The sequence below is a fragment of the Chlorocebus sabaeus genome, chromosome 2, assembly GCF_047675955.1.
Source record: "Chlorocebus sabaeus isolate Y175 chromosome 2, mChlSab1.0.hap1, whole genome shotgun sequence".
Lineage (NCBI taxonomy): Eukaryota > Metazoa > Chordata > Mammalia > Primates > Cercopithecidae > Chlorocebus > Chlorocebus sabaeus.
The window spans coordinates 55,816,214-55,839,253 of record NC_132905.1 but is presented as its reverse complement, the minus strand read 5'-3'; the positions used below and the strand labels follow the sequence as shown (position 1 = coordinate 55,839,253).

At 43.1% G+C, this 23,040-nt stretch overlaps 1 protein-coding gene across 4 annotated transcripts; it reads right to left on the bottom strand.

Moving 5' to 3' along the window:
- Window positions 1-409: 409 nt before the first annotated feature.
- Window positions 410-22,956, bottom strand: MGME1 (mitochondrial genome maintenance exonuclease 1). Of its 4 annotated transcripts, XM_007960878.3 has the most exons (6): window positions 22,733-22,856; window positions 21,492-22,069; window positions 18,483-18,527; window positions 15,331-15,550; window positions 3,498-3,630; window positions 410-1,574 (listed from the first exon to the last, which is right to left on the bottom strand). In XM_007960878.3, exons 2-6 carry the CDS (start codon window positions 22,003-22,005, stop codon window positions 1,413-1,415), a joined length of 1,074 nt encoding a protein of 357 aa, XP_007959069.3. In that variant the 5' UTR covers window positions 22,006-22,069; window positions 22,733-22,856; the 3' UTR covers window positions 410-1,412. The 4 variants fall into 4 exon arrangements, with proteins under 4 accessions (XP_007959069.3, XP_007959072.1, XP_072864654.1 ...); XM_007960881.3 differs by lacking the exon at window positions 18,483-18,527 and having other exon boundaries at window positions 22,733-22,956; XM_073008553.1 differs by lacking the exon at window positions 22,733-22,856 and having other exon boundaries at window positions 21,492-22,108.
- Window positions 22,957-23,040: the final 84 nt, after the last annotated feature.

The window sequence follows — 23,040 nt, the reverse complement described above, 5'->3', positions numbered from 1 at the left end:
TTGCTAGGTCTAGCCTCCTAAATTCTAGGTTGAGGCTTATTAGAGCAGAGTGGCAAACTCTGCTAGTACAACTTTTAATTACCTCACTTCATTTCTGACTGGAAATTACAGGCTACAGAAATATGTATCTGCAGCTTGAGAAAAACCCACAACAATGCAGAAGTGTATAGAGATAATACAAAGGTCCGTGGTCCCCCTTGATCCTCCTGTCTCCTACCCAAATCTTGTTTTCCTTGCCAGGTGACCATGACTGAGGGCTTAGTGAGGATGCTTTCTTTTATGCACTTACATAGAACTCTCACCAAAGCTATTGGGCTGGTGGTAAAACTCCGAATTATAAACAAAGTGCAAACGATTTCCAGGTTTATAAAATTATCCTATAAGCACACAAAGTAAACAAAACCAAAGCTTCATTACTCATATCTTGTATTTTATTTCTTACGAAAATGGCTACCCAAAGAAGTCATTGTAGCAGGCTACTATTTTAAGGCAGCAACTATAACTTAAATGCTAACAGACTCACTCCATAAGACAGAAAACCCTTCCCCAGGGCTGTAATGGGCATTTAAGTTTCCCAAACCCAGTGACAACTAATAATGTTTATTACCTATTGAATAGAAACAAATGGATTTTAATAGTTCCCCTCCCCTAGAGCTGAAAAACTCCACAAACAATAATTGACTCTATCTACATGATCCCTTGACTCACGCCAGAAATAGCTACTAAAACACAATTGTGATGTTCAAACTGGCCTCTGGCTACTTCTGGGGGTTATTTGGTGTTATGCAACAGCACATTGCCAGCAAATGGTGAACATACTCTGTCTTTATAGTCGGCAATGTTTAGTTGAGGCTAATCACGTATTTATTTTTTTAAAAGGTTAAATGTAAGCTTTTCCCAGCTGAAATATATAGAAAACCCCAATGTATGAAACAAGTTTTAGGCATTGGTGTTGGCAGCGGTAGTGGGCTGATGTGTCCTCCCTGCACGCAGCTGGGGGTGTGTAGCCCCTTCCCCTCTGGGTGAACCCTGGGGAAATCTTGGCACCCTCAGTCTCACTGCCTTCCAATCTCAGCTCAAAGACTGGGCATCCTGCCTGGGATTCCCCCCCAGAAAAGGTCCCTCAAGGGAATCCAAGAGTCACCAGCGTGACTGCCCATCCTGCGTGTCCTGCTTTCAGGTAAGAGGTAGCATAGCTGGGATTTCGCATGCCGAAGCCTAGCTCTCTACATCTAGACTTTGGGGCTTTTCAGTCTTTCTGGTAACAACACATTTCAACACATTAATACTTCTACTTGTGTTCATGTAGCACTCAGATCCAGTGGCACCTCATTTTTACGCTGGAATAAACGGCAATATATGTTCCCAAACTGTGAGAAGGTGCTGAATGTTCCCAAATAGCGTCCTGTTCCCTATTCTGGTTTCTGAATATTCTGGTTCTTTTTCTTTTCCGTATATTCTTCTAGTCGAAGAAGCCACTTGGCCCAGTACCGGGAACAGAGCTCTGCATCCATGAAATGTGGGTGGGCAGGTGACCCGTCTTTGTAGGCCACCACAATTAAGCCACACTGAACCTAGGAAGAAACACAGGGCAATTCTGGTTTCACTATAGCAGTCCAGAGTTTAGGTTCATTTCCTTCTTACTCCAGGGCAAACTCAGTATAAAACAATCTACAGGATATCTCCTAACTCTAAAGTGGGTTGATCAAAGGCTGCACCAGGACACAAGAACACAAAGATGACAGATAAAACATTAAAGACTGGACTGTGATCATTACAGAGCCATTAAAAAAAAAAAAAAAAGCCCAAGAGGGTAGAAAAGTGCGGTTTTTTTCCTTCTTTGAGACAAGATCCCACTCCCATCGTCCAGGGTGGAGTGCAGTGGCACAATCTTGGCTCACCGCACTCTCGGAGCTGAGGCAGGCACCATTTAAGGCTGATTTTTCTTATTTTTAGTAGTGATGGGGTTTTGTCACGTTGTCCAGGCTGGTCTTGAACTCCTGGGCTCAAGCAATCTGCCCACCTCGGCCTCCTTCAAAGTGCTGGGATTACAGGCGTGAGTCACCACACCCAGCCAAAAAGTGCTATTTATTTATTTAGAGACAGTCTTGCTCTGTTGCCCAGGCTAGAGTGCAGTAGCACAACCTTGGCTCACCGCAACCTCCGCCTCCTGGGTTCAAGCAATTCTCCTGCCTCAGCCTCCCAAGTAGCTGGGACTAGAGACACGCACCATCACGCCCAGCTAATTTTTATATTTTTAGTAGAGATAGGGTGTCGCCATGTCAGCCAGGCTGGTGTTGAACTCCTGACCTCAGGTGATCTGCCCACCTCGCCCTCCCAAAGTGCTGGGATTATAGGCTTGAGCCACCACACCTGGCCTATTTATTTATTTTTGAGACAGGGTTTTACTCTGTTGGCCAGGCTGGAGTGCAGTGGTATGATCTCAGTTCACTGGAACCTCTACTTCCTGGGCTCAAGCAATCCTCCCACCTCGGCCTCCCAAGTAGCTGGCACCATAGGTGCGCGCCACCACGTCCAGCTAATTTTTGTATTATTTTGTAGATATGGGGTTTCACTATGTTGCCCAGGCTGGACTTGAACTCCTGAGCTCAAGCAATCTGCCTGCCTCGGCCTCTCAAAGTGTGTGAGCCACTGTGCCCAGCCAAAGTGCTTTTTTAAGTGGGAGAGGAACAAGGAAGAGATTAAGCGGCGGGATAAAAAGAGATTAAAAAAAAAAGTGAAAACCTCAAGGAGTTCTATTTTTTAACTTTTTTTTCTTTTTACAGTTTTTCTCCTCCTACCCCTCTGACCAAGTTTTTTTTTTTTGAGACGGATTTGAGATGGTCTCACTCTCTTGCTAAGGCTGGTGTGCAGTGGCACAATCTTGGCTCACTGCAACCTCCACCTCCCGGGTTCAAGCAATTCTCCTGCCTCAGCTACCAGAGTGGCTGGTATTACAGGCGTAAGCCACCATGCCCAGCTAGTTTTTGTATTTTTGGTAGAGATGGGGTTTCACCATATTGGCCAGGCTGGTCTCAAACTCTTGACCTCAAGTGATCCACCTGCCTTGGCCTCCCAAACTGCTGGGATTATAGGCAGGAGCCACCGTGCCCGGCCTGGAGTTACAGGTTTTTTTTTTTTTTTTTTTTTTGAGACGGAGTCTCGCTCTGTTGCCCAGGCTGGAGTGCAGTGGCCGGATCTCAGCTCACTGCAAGCTCCGCCTCCCAGGTCCACGCCATTCTGCTGCCTCAGCCTCTCGAGTAGCTGGGACTACAGGCACCCGCCACCTCGCCCAGCTAGTTTTTTTTGTATTTTTTAGTAGAGACGGGGTTTCACCGTGTTTGCCAGGATGGTCTCGATCTCCTGACCTCGTGATCCACCCGTCTCAGCCTCCCAAAGTGCTGGGATTACAGGCTTGAGCCACTGCGCCCAGCCCCAGAGTTACAGTTTTAAGTAAGCATTGAGCAAAGCTTTAAGTAGAGGCTCGGTGTCCTGACCTGAAAGCTGTAATTGGTGTCATGGTTCATGGCACCCATGTATGCCACAACTTGCAGTGGGTTGTCAAATGTACTTTGAATAAAAGGCTTTGGTTTCTCTGATGTCTTCCAATCAATCACACACAGCTTGCCCCTAAAGAGAAACCACAGGAAGACTTTGTAAGTAATAGATGACACTGAAGATCTCTACTAGGTTAACCCTGCTCTTACATATAGTTTGTTGTCACCCAATGACCATCGCTCCTATTCACCATTTTTTTCCTTTTTTTAAAAAGAGATGGGGTTTCATATGTTGCCCAGGTTAGACTCATACTCCTGGGCTCAAGTGATCCTCCCACCTCAGCCTCCCAAGTAGCTGGAACTATAAGCGCACCCCACCACTTTTTCTTTTCTTTTCTTTTTTTTTTTTGCATCAAATAACCAGTGGATTCCTCCCCCCATCCCCTATCCTGGTGGGGTTTATACTTGCCAATAACTGGTGACTCTCAAAGGACTCTATCGGTTCAATCTGTCTTTCATGACTTCAATTTCAAAATCAGCAGTTTATAGGGAGATTTTGTACAAAGCATGTACATTACTTACATGTCACTATAGCTCTAGACAGAGTTACACCTCATGCAAACTCAGTCTAGAGTAGCACTGGCTAAAATAAATAAAATGTGAGTCATGTGTCATTTTAAACTTTCTAGTAGCCACGTCGGAAAAGAAAAAAAAAAAATGCAGCTGAAATTTTAATATTTTACTTACCCAACACATCCAAAATATCATTTCAGCATGTAATCAACAAATGATTAATGGGATATTTTACATTCTTTTGTGTACAAAGTCATTGAAATCTAGTTTGTATATTGTCACAGCACACCTTAGTTTGGCCTGACCACATTCAAATGCTCAATAGCTATAGGGTTAGTGGCTACTCTACTGGACAGTGCAGGCTTACAGATAACTTTATTGTCTTTATAATGGTTTTGTAATATTGCCAAGTTTGACAATCTATGTAATTGAGGAAAGGGCCCCAGTAATTCTAGAAGGCTGACATTCCTGGTTCTTTTTTTTTTTTTTTTTAGATGGAGTCTCACTCTGTCGCCCAGGCTGGAGTGCAGTGGCGTAATCTCGGCTTACTGCAACCTCTGCCTCCTGGGTTCAAGCGATTCTTCTGCCTCAGCCTTCTGAGTAGCTGGCATTACATGTGTGTGCCACCTTGCCCAGCTAATTTTTGTATTTTTAGTAGAGATGGGGTTTCGTCATGTTGTCCAGGCTGGTTTCAACTCCTGACCTCAAGTGATCCACCCACCTTGGCCTCCCAAACTGCTGGGATTACAGGTGAGCCACCATGCTATATTTCTGCCACAGACCACTGTTTGTAGCAATGTACTGTAATTGTAGAACTTAATAAATGAACAAAACAAAACAAAACACCCTAATAGCATTCTGAAAACTATAAAATATTGATGAAAGAAACTGAAAATGATACAAATAAATGGTAAGATATCCTCTGTTTATGGACTGGAAGAATTAATATTGTTAAAATGTCCATACTATCCAAAGCAATCTATAGGTTCAATGCAATCTTTATCAAAACTGCAATGGCAGGCCAGGTGTGGTAGCTCACACCTGTAATCCCCAACACTTTGGGCGGCCGAAGCAGGCGGACTGCTTGAGCTCAGGAGCCTGAGACCAGCCTGGGCAACATGGTGAAACCCTGTCTCTACGAAAAATACCAAAAAATCAGCCAGGTGTTGTGGCTGGAGCCTGCTGTCCTAGCTACTCAGGAGGCTGAGCCTGTGAGGTGGAGTTTGCAGTGAGTCGAGATTGCACCACTGTACAACAGTCTGGGTAACAAAGCCAGACCCTGTCTCAAAAAATAAAATAAAATAAAAATAAACAAATAAATAAATAAATAAATTCTGCCAAGCATGGTGGTTTACACCTGTAATTCCAGCACTTTGGGAGGCCAAGGTGGGCAGATCACCCGAGGTCAGGGGTTCTAGACCAGTCTGGCCAACATGGTGAAACCCCGTCTCTACTAAAAATACAAAAATTAGCCAGGCGTGGTGGTGTACACCTGTAATCCCAGCTATTCGGGAGGCTGAGGCAGGAGAATTGCTTGAACCTGGGAGGTGGAGGTTGCAGTGAGCTGAGACTGCACCATTGCACTGCAGCCTGGGCGACAAGGGTGAAACTCCATCTCAAAAAGAAAAAAAAAAAAAAAATTCCAACATCATTTTTCACAGAAATAGAAAAAAAAATTCCTAAAATTCACATGGAACCACAGAAGACTCCGAAGAGCCAAAGCAATCTTGAATAAAAAGAACAAAGTCAGAGGCGTCACATTCCCTGATTTCAAAGTACAGTCACATGTAGCTTAATGACGGGGATATGTCCTGAGAAATGCATGGTTAGGTGATTTTGTCATTGTGCAAACACAGTATATTACACAAACCTACAGAGGATTGCCTACTACACACCCAGACCTTTGCTCCTCGGCTACAAACCTGTACAGCATGTTACCGTACTGAATACTGCTGGCAAATGTAACACAATGGTAAGCATTAGTGCATCTAAACACATCTAAACATAGAAAAGGTACAGCAAAAATATGGTATAAAAGATAAAAAATGGTACACTTGTATAGGGCACCTACCATGAATGCAGCCTGCAGGACTAGAAGTTGCTCTGGGTGATTGAGTGAGTGAGTGAGTGAGTGAGTGAGTGAGTGAGTGAGTGGTGACTGCATGTGAGGGCCTGGGTGGGACATTACTGTATACTACCGTAGACTTTATAAACACTGTACACTTACGCTACACTAAATTTATAAAAAACATTTTTCTTTCTTCAATAATACATTAACTTTAGCTTACTGTAAGTTTTTTACTGAATAAACTTATTTAATTAATTTTTTGAGATGGCGTTTTGCTCTTGTTGCCCAGGCTGGAGTGCGACAGTGTGATTTTGGCTCACTGCAACCTCCGCCTCCCAGGTTTAAGCGATTCTCCTGCCTCAGCTTCCCAAACAGCTGGGATTACAGGCATGCACCACCACGCCTGGCTAATTTTGTATTTTTAGCAGAGATGGGGTTTCGCCATGTTGGCCAGGCTGGTTTCAAACCCCTGACCTCAGGTGATCCACCCACCTCAGCCTCCCAAAGTGCTGGGATTACAGGCATGAGCCACCATGCCCGGTCACTTATTTAATTTATTGACGCTTGTAATAATACTTACCTTAAAACAAACACATCGTACATCTATACAGAAATATTTTCCTTTTCTTTTTTTTTTGAGACAAAGTCTTGCTGTCACCCAGGCTAGAGTGCAGGGGTGCAACCTTGGCTCACTGCAACCCCCACTTCTTGGGTTCAAGCAGTCTTCCTACCTCAGCCTCCTGACTAGCTGGGATTACAGGCATGTGCCACCACGCCTGGGTAATTTTTTGCATTTTTAGCAAAGACAGAGTTTCACCATGTTGCCTCAGCTGTTCTCGAACTCCTGACCTCAAGTGGTCCACCTGTCTTGGTTTCCCAAAGTGCTGGGATTACAGGTGAGAGCCACCATGCCCCAGCCTCTTTCTTTATATCTTTATTCTACATGCTTTTTCTATTATTAAAATTATTTTTTACTTTTTAAACCTTTGTTAAAAACTAAGACACAAACATACACGTTAGCCTAGGCCTATAAAGGGTCAGAATCATAGTAAATACATAAGCCAGTAATAGTTGTTTATTACCATTATCAATTATATACTGTAGTATACATAATGGTATGTGCTGTTTTGATATGACTGAATAGTCAGTTTGTTTACACCAGCATAACCATGAACACGAGTAGTATGCTGCACTAGAACATAACATCAGTAGATGATAGGAGTTTTTCAGCTCCATTATAATCTTATGGGACCACTGTTTACATGCAGTCTGTTGTTGACTGAGATATTGTTATATGGAACATGGCTGTATAAGGTAAAGCTGTTGTAATCAAACAACAGCATGATAATGGCATAAAAACAGACACCTTAAACCAATGGAACAGGACAGATAGCCCAGAAATAAAACCATGAACTTACAGTCAATTGATTTTCAATAAAGGTACCAAGAACAAACGATGGGGAATGCCTTGTCAATTGTGTTAGGAAAACTGGGTATCGACTTGCATAAGAATGAAATTGTACCCTATCTCATACCACATACAAAAATCAACTTAAAATTTAAGACCTGAAACTGTAAAACTGGTAGAAAAAAACAGGAGAAAAGCTCCCCGACACTGATCTGAGCCATGATTTCTCGGACAGAAGCCCAAAGGCACAGGTAACAAAAGCAAAACCAGACAAATGCATCTAATTAAAAAACTTCTGCATAACAAAGGAAATAATTAACAGAGTGAAGATACAACTCACAGGATGGGAGACAATATTTGCAAGCCACATATCTGATAAGGGGATAACATCCAAAATACATAAGGAACTCAAACAACTAAACACTAACAAAACAAGTAACTTGATTAAAAAATGGGCAAAGGAGCTCAATGAGTATTTCTTAAAAGAAGACATGAATGGCCAACAGATAGATGAAAAAAGCTCAAACTCTCTAATCATTAGTGAAAGGTAAATAAAAATTACACTGAGCTATTATTATCTCATGCCTGTTAGAATGGCTATTATTAAAAAGACAAAAGGGAAGTGCTGGTGAGGACTGTGGAAAAGAGAACCCTGGTAAACCGTTGGTGGGCATGTAAATTAGTATAGCCATTTGAGAAAACATCATGGAGGTTCCTCAGAAAACTAAAACTTCTAAAAACTAAAACCAGAATGACTATATGATCCAGGAATCCTACTTTTGGGTATGTAGTCAAAGGAATTAAAATCAGTATGTTGAAGAGACACCTGCAATCCCAGGTTCACTGCAGCATTATTCACAACCGCCAAGATGTGGAAACAACCTAAGTGTCCATCTATGGATAAATGGATCAAGAAAATGTGGAGATGTGTATATATATATACACACACATTCAAATATATGTATCTCTCTCCACATTTTCTTTACACATACACACACTAGAATACTACACAGCCTTTAAAAAGAAGGAAATTCTGTCATTTGTGACATGGGTGAACATGGTGAACATTTTGCTGAGTGAAATAAGCCAGGCACAAAAAAACAAATACTGCATGATTTCATTTATATGTGGAATCTAAAAAAGTCGAACTCGGAAATAGAGAGAGTAGAATGGTGATTAAAACAGGATAGGGATGGGGAGTGGGGAAGGGGAAAGGGAAGATGCTGATCCACGGGTACGAGGTTTCAGTTAGGTCAGAAGAATAAATTTTAGTGATCTGTTGCACAGCATGGTGACCATAGTTAATAACATATTGTATATTTAAAAGTTGCTAAAAGAGTAGATTTTAAAGGTTCTCACCACCAAAAAATGATAAACAGGTGAAGTGATGGATATATTTAGCTTATTTAATCTTTCCATTAGGTATACATATATCAAAATATATTGTAGCCCACAAATATATACAATTATTATTTGTCAAAAACATTTTTTAACATCATAGCATAAACCCAAATTAAAAGCGCAGTAACAGTTCACAAATAGCTCTTAAATGAAAAGATGCTCAGTCTCAATTATGTAAAATGCAAATTAAAAACACAATGTTATCAAAATTACTAACACTGTATTGTTAAATGTATTCACTCACATTCTTGGTAATTTAAAATGCATACCCTTGACCCAGCAACTTTCCTAAAGAAAGTATAGGATAGCAATGGCTTGATATCCTGGGTACAAGTGAAGTGACAAGTACCTGGGAGATTTAAGAAGTAGTCATGTACAGGTCTACTTCAGACCAACTAAATGTATTGTAACTGCATGTATCACACGTCTAAAAGAAACAGGCCAGGTGTGGGGGCTCACACCTGTAATCCCAGCACTTTGGGAGGCTGAGGTGGGTGGATCACCTGAGGTCAGGAGTTCGAGACCGTCTGGCCAACGTGGTGAAACCCTGTCTCCACTAAAAATAAAAAATTAGCTGGGCATGGTGGTGCATGCCTGTAATCCCAGCTACTTAGGAGTACAAGGCAGGAGGATCGCTTGAACCCAGGAGGTGAAAGTTGCAGTGGCCCGCACCATTACACTCCAGCATGGGCAACAAGGGCGAAACTCCATCTCAAGAAAAAAAACAAACAAAACAAACAAATGAATCTGTGCATCTGCCTAGAACGGTTCTGTAATATACAGAGAGGCACATTCGCTGCAGCACTGTTTGTAATTATGGAAGACTCGAAATAACCGGAATGCTCCCAATAGGGAAATGGATAAGGCTCATTCATACAAAAGTATATAAAACACGAGTTAAGAGAGAAGTAGGGCCAGGTGTGGTGGCTCAAGTCTGTAATCCCAGCCCTTTGGGAGGCTGAGATGGGTGAATCACCTGAGGTCAGGAGTTCAAAACCAGCCTGGCCAACATGGCAAAACCCCACCTCTATTAAAAAGGCAAAAAAAATTAGCTGGGCACCTGTAATCCCAGCTACTCAGGAGGCCGAGGCAGGAGAACTGCTGGAACCCAGGAAGCAGAGGTTATAGTGAGTCCAGATTGTGCCACTGCACTCCAGCCTGGGCGAGCAAGACTCTGACACACACACACACACACACACACACACAGAGTAGTAGATTGGGCAAGGTGGTTCACGCCTGTAATCCCAGCACTTTGGGAGGCTGAGGTGGGAAGATCACATTTCCTTCCCAGTTCTAGATTAGTCTGGGCAACTCAGCAAGACTTATTTCCATAAAAAATTAAAAAAAGAAAAAAGAAGATCAAAATAATAATGCCAACATCTACTGAATATATAGTATGCATTAAGCACTGTTCAGGGAATATCTCATTTTATCTTTATAACAACTCTATGAGGTAGGTACTACCATTTGTCTTATCTTAAAGATGAAAAAATTAATACAGAGAGCGACTAAGTAACTAATCTAAGGTTGAGATGAAAAGCCAAGCCAGCATCCAAACTCAAGCAGCTGGCTCCTGAGCCCAATATCTTACTAGCTTTGTGATACTGTGTATCCAGAGATGTCTGTATATTGTGACTCTCACAGTTCTGCAAGAAATCATACATAAGGGCTGCCTATGCATGGGTATTATACATAGCATTGTGTGCTAAGAGTATAGAAGGCACATATTCTTAGGTTCTCCTGATGCTATGTCACGGATCATTGGTCATTAAAAAAAGAAAAAAACTAAAAAAGAGCGTAGGAGGTAAACTAGAAGAAGATAGTGCCAAATTTAGAACGGCAATCACCTTTGGCCATGGGTGGTTCAACAGAATTTGGGGTTAATCTGTAATGCTATATTTCTTTAAAAAAAAGATCTCCCAGGGATAGGAAAAAAAAAAGTTGTAAGCAAATGCAACAGTGTTAACTGTTAATTATGGGTGGTAGAAAATTATTATATGAGAAAAGAATGTTACAGATCTATAAGAAAAGATCTCTAAGACTTTTTAAAAATAATTTTTTAAGTGGAAAAAGCAGGGTATAGCATGTTGTGTTAAAAAATGAGTGTGGAGACAAATGATTGTACATATGGTTATAAAACATCTCAGGAACACAGGAACTTTTTAAACAGAGGTTTAATACAGAGTGAGTGTAGGGAGTTACTCTTAATAGCATATTACTCATTAAAAATTCAGCAGGGCTGGGTACAGTGGCTCACACCTATAATCCCAGCACTTTGGGAGGCCGAGGCAGGCAGATCACCTGAGGTCAGGAGCTCAAGACCAGCCTGGTCAACATGGTAAAACCCCATCTCTATGAAAAACACAAAAAAGAGCTGGGTATGATAGCAGGCGCCTATAATCCCATCTACTAGGGAGGCTGAGGCAGGAGAATCACTTGAACTCGGGAAGCAGAGGTTGTAGTGAGCCAAGATCTCGCCACTGTACTCCAGCGTGGGCGACAACAGCAAAATTCCTTCTCAAAAACAAACAAACAAAACCGGGCAGGCGTGGTGGCTCACGTTTGTAATCCCAACACTTTGAGAGGCTGAGGCGGCAGATCACTTGAGCCCAGGAGTTCAAGACCAGCCTGAGCAAAATGGTGAGACCCCACATCTACAAAAAATAGAAAAAGTAGCTCGGGGCGGGGCGGGGGGGGTGCATCCCTGTAGTCCCAGCTACTTGGGAAGCTGAGGTGGAAGGACAGCCTCAGCCTGGGGAGTTAGAAGCTGCAGTGAGCCCTGAATGCATCACTGCACTCCAGCACGGGTGACAGAGTGAGACCCTGTCTCAAAAAAATAAAATAAAATAAAATAAAATAAAAAATTCTTAGCTGGGCGCGGTGAATCACACCTGTAAATCCCAGCACTTTGGAAGACGGAGACAGGCGGCTTGCTTGAGTTCAGGAATTCTAGACCAGCCTGAGCAACATGGCAAAACCCCATCTCTACAAAACATACAAAAAAATTAGCTGGGCATGGTTCACACCTGTGGTCCCAACTACTCAAGAGGCTAAGGTGGGAGGATCGCTTGGGCCTGGCAGATGGATGTTGCAGTGAGTCGAGATCACACCACTGCACTCCAGCCTGGACAGCTGAGCAAAATCCTGTCTTTAAAAAAAAAAAAAAAATTCTAGGCCAGGTGAAGTGGCTCAAACTTGTAATCCCAGCACTTTGGGAGGCAGAGGCGGGTGGATCACTCAAGGCCCGGAGTTCGAGACCAGCCTGGCCAACGTGTCGAAACCCCATCTCTACTAAAAACACAAAAAATTAGCCAGGCGTGGTGGTGGGTGCTTGTAGTCCCAGCCACCTGGGAAGGCTGACACAGGGGAACTGCTTGAACCCAGGAGGCGGAGGTTGCAGTGAACTGAGATTGCACCACCACACTCCAGCCTGGGTAACAGAGCAAGACTCTGTCTCAAAAACAAAACAAAACAAAAAACAACAACAAAAAACCTTAGTTTCAAAAATGTTCACATTACCAATATTGAAGCTGACTTAAAAAGCAAAAAACAAACAGTGCTATGAACATATTTTATCATCTCTATGATAAGCATTGGGTGTCAGGAATTTCTTGTAGGCCTTGGGTGGAGGTGACTGTATGGCTTCCTTGGTTTATCTAAAGGGCAGCCAAAAATAGTCAATTAAATCTCTTGGTACACAGGGCTCTTCTCAGATATGACGCAGTTGTGCTATAGGTGGTCTAGGCTAGGCGCAGTGGCTCACGCCTATAATCCCAGCACTTTGGGAGGCTGAGGTGGGTGGATCATCTGAGGTCAAGAGTTCAAGACCAGCCTGGCCAACATAATGAAACCCCATCTCTACTAATAACACAAAAATTAGCCAGGTTTGGTGGCGTGCACCTGTAATCCCAGCTACTCAGGAGGCTGAGGTAGGAAAATCGCTTGAACCCAGGAGGCGGAGGTTGCAGTGAGCCAAGATCGTGCCATTGCACTCCAGCCTGGGCAACAAGAGTGAAACTCTGTCTCAAAAATAAATAAATAAATAAATAAAAAATAAAAACATTAGGTGGTCTAAACAGTTTTCAGACTATCAAGGGTATCCACTCTTTTGGCTTCCTGGGCCACATTGGAAGAATTGTCTTGGGCCACACAATAGCTGATGAACTGTAAATAAATAACCAAAAAAAAAAAAAAAAAAAAAAAAAACCTCAATGTTTTAAGAAATTTTACGAATTTGTGTTGGGCTGTGGATTGGACAAGTTTTTAAACTTAAATTTTAACTACAGCTTCAAGGTTTACATGAACAGATTTTTCTATCTTGTTCTTAGTGCTCCCTTGTCTTATTTGGAGTAGGGGTACCTGCAGGTTGTAGCCACCTTGGTGTCAGAGGCGTTCGAACTAGAGTACCTCCATCTTGAGTGAGGGCTGGGAAAATGAGGCTGGGACTTGCTGGGCTGCATTCCCAGAAAGTCAGGCATTCCTGGCCTCTAGATGCTTAAGATTAAGGGAACAAATTAATAATGTTTACTAAACAGACCCAGGCTTGGGAGTATCCAGATACCCTGGTATCTGGAGAACAAAGGCATTCCTAATTTTGCTTTAAAGATAATATTGATTCTTGCAAAATACAGTAATTAAGAAAATTAATCCTTTATCATAAACCCTTGCAGTAGAGCACATCTCCCCAAGATCTTTTATCTTATATATATGAGCATTGTACTTAGGGTGGAAGTGTTCCTCCTCTTACTTTCAGGAATGCCCTGCTCTGTCTATGGAGTAGTTATACTTTCACTATTTTACTTTATTAATAACCTGCTTTTACTCTGCACTGCAGACTCATCCTGAATCCTTTTTCTTCTTTTTTTTTTTGAGACGGAGTCTTGCCTGTTGCCCAGGCTGGAGTGCAGTGGTGCCATCTCGGTTCACTGCAACCTCTGCCTCCCAGGTTAAAGCGATTCTCCTACCTCAGCCTCCCGAGTAGCTGGGACTATAGGCGCACACCACTGCGCCTGGCTAAGTTTTATATTTTTAGTAGAGATGAGGTTTTGCCATGTTGGCCAGGTTGGTCTCAAACTCCTGACCTCAGGTGATCCGCCCACCTCGGCCTCCCAAAGTGCTGGGATTACAGGCATGAGCCACTATGCCTGGCCTCACCCTAAATTCTTTCTTGCCCAAGATCTAAGAACCCTCTCGGGGTCTGGATCAGGACCCCTTTCCTTTAACACTTGGACTCTGAAGAACCTGAGTAAAACAGTAAGACAGCTATGATATAAAAACCACGGGGACCGGGCATGGTGGCTCATGCCTGTAATCCTAGCACTTTGGGAGGCCGAGGCAGGCGGATCACCTGAGGTCAGGAGTTCGAGACCAGCCTGCCCAACATGGAAAAACCCCATCTCTACTAAAAATACAAAATTAGCCACATGTGGTGGCACATGCCTGTAATCCCAGCTACTCGGGAGGCTGAGGCAAGATAATAGCTTGAACCCAGGAGGCGGAGGTTGCAGTGAGCTAAGATCACACCATTGCACTCCAGCCTGGGCAACAAGAGCAAAACTCCGTCTCAAAACAAACAAACAAACAAACAAACAAAAACCAAAAAACAAAAAAAACAAAACTACAGGAAGATTTAGTAAGTTCAGAGCTCTGATCCATGTCAAGCACTGCCTGGAAGCCAGGAAGAGAGTTGATTTTCAGAACCAACAGATCATGGTGCGATCTTTAGGAAAACAGGAAAGAAAACGCAGGAATGAAATTGCATCTTATGGCAGGTACCTCGGTTTGGGGGAGGGGAAGGACAGGCTGGCAAACAGGCCATGTTAGGGATATTGAAAAATCTTGGCCGGGCACAGTGGTTCACTCCTGTAATCCCAGCACTTTGGAAAACCAAGGTGGGTGGATCACTTGAGGTCGGGAGTTCGAGACCAGCCTGGCTAACACGGTGAAACCTCGTCTCTACTAAAAATACAAAAATCAGCCAGGTGTGGTGGTGCATGCCTGTAGTCCCAGCTACTCAGGAGGCTGAGGCAGGAGAACCGCTTGAACCTGGGAGGCAGAGGTTGCAGTGAGTCGAGATTGCGCCACTGCACTCCAGCCTGGGTGACAGAGTGACACTCCATCTCAAACAAAACAAACAAACAAAGAGTATACCTTTCTCCAACAAATAATTTGATTTTGGAGTACTGGATGACAAAGGTTACATGGCTCTTCTCCTTGTACCTGTTCTCAAACCTGCCCCACCCAATTCTTTTACCTAGCACAAAGGTTTGGACATTGAACAGACAGAGGCTACAGTACCTACAGGCACACCTTTTGACAGGCACCATCTTTCCTACCCTGTATTAATTCACCTCCATGCTGTATTGAAACAATCTCATACTTACTGATACTCAGCCACACAGTCCAGCAGACCTATATAGTTTAAGGTTTCATGTTGAACAGCACTTTCAAGAGCTCGCACTCCACTGACATCTTTCAGAATATGCTGGACACTTTCGATGTAACCAGACTTGAGGAGATTTTCATCTCTCTCTTTTAAGGCTTCCTGGGGTGAAAGTATGCTTTCCAAGGCTTCATGGAACCGTTTCCCTTGTAAAAAGATGTCTGAAAAGAAAATCAGGGGAAAGGGGAGGGAGAAAACACAAACAAAGCTAACACTAAAAAACTAGTACTCTAAAAGGCTCTGAAACATAAAATTAAAAATTACATTTTTTTCTTTTTCTATTTTTTTAGATGGAGTCTCCCTCTGTCACCCAGGCTGGAGTGCAGTGGAACGATGTTGGCTCACTGAAACCTCCGCCTCCTGGGGTCAAGCGATTCTCCTGCCTCAGCCTCCTGAGTAGCTGGGATTACAGGCACCCACCACCATGCCTGGCTAATTTTTGTATTTTTAGTAGAGACGGAGTTTCACTATGTTGGTGAGGCTGGTCTTGACCTCCTGACCTCATGATCCGCTCGCCTTGGCCTCCCAAAGTGCTGGGATTACAGGAATGAGCCACTGCACCCGGCCAAAAATTACATTAGTTGTTTTTAACTGACAACCCCTAAGACCAAATTTCAGCCTCTTGTGAAACCTAAGAATACACTTTGAAACCAATGGGATTATTAATAGGATTGCTAGGCAATAAAATGAATTAAAATTAAGTACTTCTAGGAGAATTGGGCCAAAGTCAAAACTGAAGATCTGGAGGCTACAGGACCACACCCAGTTTATGGTACTATGTGTTTAAGTATCCAATTTAAAAAGTTAACTGGCTGTGACAAAATAAAAAAAAAATAGAAATCTAGGAACGGTGCTTCTGTTTATAGTTCTTTTTAGACCAAAACTTAATTATGAACATAGGTGGGGGAATCCTTTTACTAACAGAATTAGTGACAAACAAGGAATGGAAAATAAGGCATGCACAAATGAAAAGTAATGAATTCGATATTATGGAATCTGGAGGGGGACAAAGAGGAAAATATGTGACATTCTTCTCCTGTACTTTTTTTTAGTGCTGGAACAGCCTGAAAAATTCAGTTGTGTCCTGAATTTTTTCCCCCTTATATATTTTTTCTAATATTTAATACCTAACATGTAATATTTTTCTAATTAGCTTTAGATTATTAGAATTCTGATTTATGGCTTGCAGGAGGATACGTTTTCTCTCTTCCTAACATTTTATAACATGTGAATACTAGAGAAATTTCATTAGGACACATTATTTTTCCTGTATGTTTATTTTCTGAGGTCAAAAACCTTACTTTTCGTCCCCAGGTTTCTCTAAAAGAACTATGGTGTCCGGATTTGTTGGCGTATCCCAGGATCTAACTTGATTTTTGAACTCTCTCCTCATTTTCAGTGCTCCTTGGCCTCCAAGTGCTTGCATAGTAAGCCCCTTCCTCACACACATTTTTAAAAAGGGAACATGGCCGGGCATGGTGGTTCACGCTTATAATCCTAGCACTTTGGGCGGCCAAGGCAGGCGGATTACCTGAGGTCGGGAGTTCAAGACCAGCCTGGCCAACATGGTAAAACCCAGACTCTACTTAAAATACAAAAATTAGCCAGGTGTGGTGGCGCATGCCTGTAATCCCAGCTACTCTGGAGGCTGAGGCAGGAGAATTGCTTGAACCCAGGAGGCGGAGGCTGCAGTGAGCCAAGATCGCGCCACTGCACTCCAGACTGAGTGACAGAGCAAGACTCTATCTCAAAAAAAAAAAAAAAAAAAAAAAAAAAGGAACACAAAAGAGATTCAACAAATGCAAGAAATATTATATATTTACTTGTTTCTTAGAGGAGAGAAATAAAGAGGGGGGACTGTTATGCTAAGAAATGGCCTTGGAGCTTTCAAAACATTATTTAATTTTCAAACCCAACAACGCAGCAAAATAAGGATCGTTAAGTTACCCGTTTTTTAATGAATGAGGCCCTGTCCCACTAGGCAGTGCTGTTAATTTGCCCCAAAGCAAAAAGCTGGACAGGCAGCCTGGCACCAGAATCTGTGTTCTTTCCAATGTACCACACAGTACAGCAAAGAGGGCAATCTTGGAAATCACCAATTAGATACACAGAGAAACAGAGCAGGAAATACACGTGCTTGGAACATGCCTGCAGACAGACCCACAGAAAAGGAGGAAAACAACTTTATATTTGTTCTTTTTTTTTTTTTGAGACGGTCTCACTTGTCACCCAGGCTGGAGTGTACTGGCTCCATCATAGCTCACTGTAACCTTGAACACCTGGCCTTAAGCAATTCTCCTGGCACAGGCATGTGCCACCACGCCTTGCTAATTAAAAACAAATTTTTTTTTGTAGAGAAGCAATCTCTCTCTGTTGCCTAGTCTGGTCTGGAACACCTGGCCTCAAACAATCCTCCCACCTTGGTCTCCCAAAGTGCTGGGATTACAGGCATGAGCCACCGCACTCAGCCTTCAACTATTTTTTACAAAGATGGAAAAGTCAATTCTTTTTTTTTTTTTTTTTCCAGGCTGGAGTGCAGTGGTATGATCTCCACTCACTGCAATCTCCACCTCCCAGGTTCAAGCGATTCTCCTGCCTCAGCCTCCCGAGTACCTGGGATTACAAGTGATCGCCACTGCGCCCGGCTACTTTTTTTGTATTTTTTGTAGAGATGGGGTTTTGCCATGTTGACCAGGCTGGTTTCAAACTCCTGACCTCAAGTGATCTGCCCACCTCAGCCTCCCAAAGTGTTAGGATTACAGGCGTGAGCCACCATGCCCGGCTGGAAATGTCAATTCTATCATTAGCAAAAAATGGAATCCCTTCTGAAAAATTATTTGGAGAGTTAAATGAAATTCAACTTAGGAACTAAGTTATTCTACTCCAAATTTACTTGGCTCAGTTGGAATTATTAACATGTGAAAGACCTACAAGAAATTTATGACTGATGGAATTAAGGCCTAGGAAAAAGAAGTGTAGCATTCATCTACACACTAGGTTAATGAAGCAGGAGACAAACATGTTAAAAACAGGAAGGAAAAAACTTAGCAAATGCCATGCCAATAGACCGTACATTTCTCGCTGCAAACTTACCCCTGGCTAGGTTCTTCACATACACATGATCACAAACATGAAAACCTAGATCACAGGATCCTTCAGACACTAAGGCTCAGAACATTCAACATGATTCAATTTATAAAAATAAAAAACGATTCAAGAATATTTACTGCATGTAGCATCAAGTCGGTTTATTCACTCAAAGTAGTAAAAGTGAAATGCTTTCAAGTCCTCATATATGAAGTGCACTAAAAAAATCTTCATGCATCTCCAGTATTCTCATGATGGAACTGGCAGGATGGCTAATACTTCAGGATTAAATCAGCACAACCAAAAAAAAAAAAAAAAGAATTAGGCCGGGCGCGGTGGCTCAAGCCTGTAATCCCAGCACTTTGGGAGGCCGAGACGGGCGGATCACGAGGTCAGGAGATCGAGACCATCCTGGCTAATATGGTGAAACCCCATCTCTACTAAAAAATACAAAAAAACTAGCCGGGCGAGGTGGCGGGCGCCTGTAGTCCCAGCTACTCGGGAGGCTGAGGCAGGAGAATGGCGTAAACCCGGGAGGCAGAGCTTGCAGTGAGCTGAGATCCGGCCACTGCACTCCAGCCTGGGCAACAGAGCGAGACTCCGTCTCAAAAAAAAAAAAAAAAAAAAGTAAAAAGAAAAAAAGAATTAAAATCTAAACCCCAGCCCTTTGTGTGTATTTATACTCAAAATACAAAACAGAATAAGTCAGACTTTCTCATCCCTGCCAGTCTTCAAAAGGTGAACTGACGCTTGGGAAACTGCTCAAGTATTTGGAAGAATGCCAGACACATTTCTATGCTCTTACCTTTCAGAAGACTGGGTAGAAATTAATTTATTGATCCAATATTTTTCATTAAAAAAATATTTATAATTTTTAAAATGTAATTCTTCTTGGGTACCACCTTCTTGGGTTTGGGATCCAATATCCTCCAGACCCACTAATCAACTTAGTGAGCCCTTTTTCTTTTATTCACCATGACACTAATTGTCCCCTTATTTATTTCAGAACCCGTTGCTTACTAATACTTATTTTCTTAAAAAGAGTGATTCCGCCTGGGCGCAGTGGGTCACACCTGTAATCCCAATACTTTGGGAGGCCAAGGTGGGAGCACCGTTTGAAGACAGGAGTTGGAGACCAGCCTGGGCAACATAGGGAGACCCTCGTCTCTACAAAAAATAAAAAAAATTAGCCAGGCATGGTGGTGCACGCCTGTGCACTCAGCAGGCTGAGATGGGACAATCACTTGGGTCCGGTAGGTCAAGTCCAGGCCGGGTCAGTGGGGGGAAGCGATTCTGCTCATTTTTTTTTTTTTTGAGACGGAGTCTCGCTCTGTCACCCAGGCTGGAGTGCAGTGGCAGGATCTCAGCTCACTGCAAGCTCCGCCTCCCGGGTTTATGCCATTCTCTTGCCTCAGCCTCCCAAGTAGCTGAGACTACAGGCGCCCGCCACCTCGCCCGGCTAGTTTTTTGTATTTTTTAGTAGAGATGGGGTTTCACCGTGTTAGCCAGGATGGTCTCGATCTCCTGACCTCGTGATCCGCCCGTCTCGGCCTCCCAAAGTGCTGGGATTACAGGCTTGAGCCACCTCGCCCGGCTGATTCTGCTCATTTCTTAAGGTTGCTACTGAGTTAACTGAGAAACACAGCTGAGTGCTAAGCTAGATCAACAAAGCTGACTCTATATGAAAAAAAACAACCAGTCTTCTCTCTGCCTGGGCTATTGGGGCTCATTCACATTCCAAACAGAAACTCCTCTCTGGGGCACTTCCTTACTTCGTGCCAAGAGCTACAGGCCCTAGGGTCCCATGTGTTCCAGCAGGTTTCTTCTGCCTTTTAATATTTCTTATCAGTAATTTCAGCTGTGACATTCCTGGTTTAAGGAAAATAACTTCTCATGAGGAAACTATCAATTCTAAATTTTAGTGGTACAAATACAAAACTTAGGATGCCATTAAAAGATTTTTATGTTGCTTGCTTGGAAAGCAGACAATAGTTTGGTGGTTGCTACTAATTAACTATCTTAGGAAGGCAGTTAGCTCTTGCATATATAATCCTTGCCCCACACAGCTGAGGAATGTTATAAGGAGCTAAGGCCTTGACCATTTCTGCTATATCCAGTACCACTTGTATATACTTAGTATTTTTCTTTAGAACATGTGACATGTTTAATGTGTTACACAGTTTTAAGAGTCTGGATTAGGGAAAAGATGACTTAAATAGAAGCCCAGGCTTCTATTAAGCCAAAGGTCAGTACACTATTCTTAAAATAAAAATAAAAGAGTTTGTGTACCACTAAGAGTACACGTACTGCACTTTGGGAAGCTTGGGTAAAGGAACGATCGATGTAAAACTTTCCTTTAACAAAAGACCCCTATATAATTTACAGGACCAGCTAATTCACCGGTGCCAGCTAATTCACCGGTGCCAATCGTGTTTTTGAATGGAATATTAAATTTTAGGAACCTATTCTCCTCACTTGTCCAAGTTAGTAAATTAGAAGTTGAAGTTTAAAGTGTATTTATTCTCAGATCCTTATGAAGAACCTCTGATTATCTCAGTTTACCAAGGTCTAAATATAGGTCACGTGATCTGGTCTGCTCCAGGGTCTTTAAATTTACGAGTCAGTTGACGCTAATAAGTAGGGCAATGGGTATTTACTAGATTCTAAACAGAATATCTAGCAAACTAGAATTCTATTACCAGGTGACTTTTTTCCATAATCAAGGAAAACAAGCAATTCTAATATTGTTAGTAGCTCATAAAACAAGTGAATTTTATGTATTATTTAGTCAAATTATTTGATCTATTTTAGTTTCATCTGTAAAATGTAGGTAACTATCTATACTTCACAGGACTATCATGAGGATCAAGTGAGTTAATACACATAAAGTGCTATTTAATGTTAATTACTATCTGAAGGGAGTTCCTTGCAAAACAAAACCTCATTCTTTTGACACCGTTGCTCTCTATTCTAGAAAACATAGCAAACACACAGAACCAGAATTGAGATAATTACTTGAATTATATTCTTTAAAGCCATCTTCTCCCAGTTCCAGAATCATCCGCTGTTTCCACCTCTCCAACCAGAAAATCTGTTGTTTTGTCATGGTCTGCTGAAGCACTCGGGTCACACTTGGTATCACATTCCTTTGCAAGGGGATTTTCAAAGGAACTGAAGGATCACTTGCATTTGGTTTATCACTTCTCTCTGGATTGAAGATAGGAAACCAGTTTTGTGGCACTCGTCGGTCCTCACCTTGCTTTGGCGGGTTATGCTTGCTCACAGGTCCACAGAGTAAAGCATCTTCCTCCACCGATCCTGGGGTGTGGGAGACGCCTCTGGATGACAAGACAGACTGAACTAAATTAGAATATTTTTCTTGGTCCACTTCTTCATATGGGTTCACTTTTTTCTTCCGGCCACAAGAGTAAGAGGAAGTAGAGAAAGCCACAAGGGCAGCTGATTCCACAGAAAATCCCTTTGAACTCCTGAGCTGCCTGCAAATGGTCTGAAGTAACTTCATCTTCATTCAGATTTGTTTTCACTTTTCTCTAGTCTATTTGCAACGGTCGAGGCCCTTTATGTTTGTATTCCTATTAGAGAGAACACAACCATCAAAGCGAAAGCTGCATCGGAATAACATTGCACATCAAAATTGTGAACTTTTTCGACATGCTTGGACAGAGCTCTTTCTTAAGAAAGTCGACAGAGCGAGACCCTGCCTCCAAAAAAAAGTTTATAAATAAATTAAGACTCTCAATACCCGAAGGACTGGCACATATTAAATGTGAATTAGCAGACAGCTTGGGGCAAGACGTCCCCCGTCTCTAATATGCAAGAATGGGACGCCCAGGCAGGGAGGCGTGTGCGAGACACGGAAAATCACAAAGATGGAGCCCGTCCCATGGCGGCCACACAGTCCTAGGTGACAGACAATTACTGATTCCTAGACACCAGGCTCTCTGCTAAGTATTCTGTATGGATACTTCTCATTTGGTCCTCACACCCTCTACCGTGGGTCTAGAATGAACCCGTTGCACAGACGTGGAAATCGGGTTGGAGGGTCCAGTCGCTCGCCGGTCAGAGCTGGTGGCGGCGCTGAGGTCCCATTACTGTGACCGCAAAAAGGCGCCTCCCTCTCCGCCGTGGGTACGGACCCCTCGCGGGGCCAGGACGGCGGTGGCCCCTGGGGCAGGAGTCTGGATTAGAGAAAAGAGGACTTAAATAGAAGCCCAGCCTATGGCCAGTGTCGGTACCTTGGGAGCCACAACACTTCGCTTAACTCTCAAGGCGCGAACAACCTCTCGCGACCCGTACTTTCATCCGTCCCGCGCTTTGGTTTCGAATCAGGCACAGCCTAAGGCAAAATAGGTCCAGAATGCCCCGCGGCGCTCACGCCCCACCCGAGGCTCTCTTAGGCCTCCGCCGACGCGCCACCAGCTAGAGGCAGGGAGTACTTCCTCCCAGCTGAAGGGCCGGCGTCCCCAAAGCGCGGGAGCCTCTAAATCGCGCCCTTCTGCTCTCACGAGATCTGGTGACGTCAGCGCTCGCCGCCATCTTGGAC

Coding starts and splice junctions, on each gene's coding strand:
- MGME1 (XM_007960878.3), bottom strand. CDS start 22,005: ATGAAGATGAAGTTACTTCAGACCATTTGCAGGCAGCTCAGGAGTTCA. Junction 3,631..15,330: donor GACTGTGTGGCTGAGTATCA/GTAAGTATGAGA, acceptor GTTTCTCTTTAG/GGGCAAGCTGTGTGTGATTG. Junction 1,575..3,497: donor ACACCAATTACAGCTTTCAG/GTCAGGACACCG, acceptor GTTTCTTCCTAG/GTTCAGTGTGGCTTAATTGT.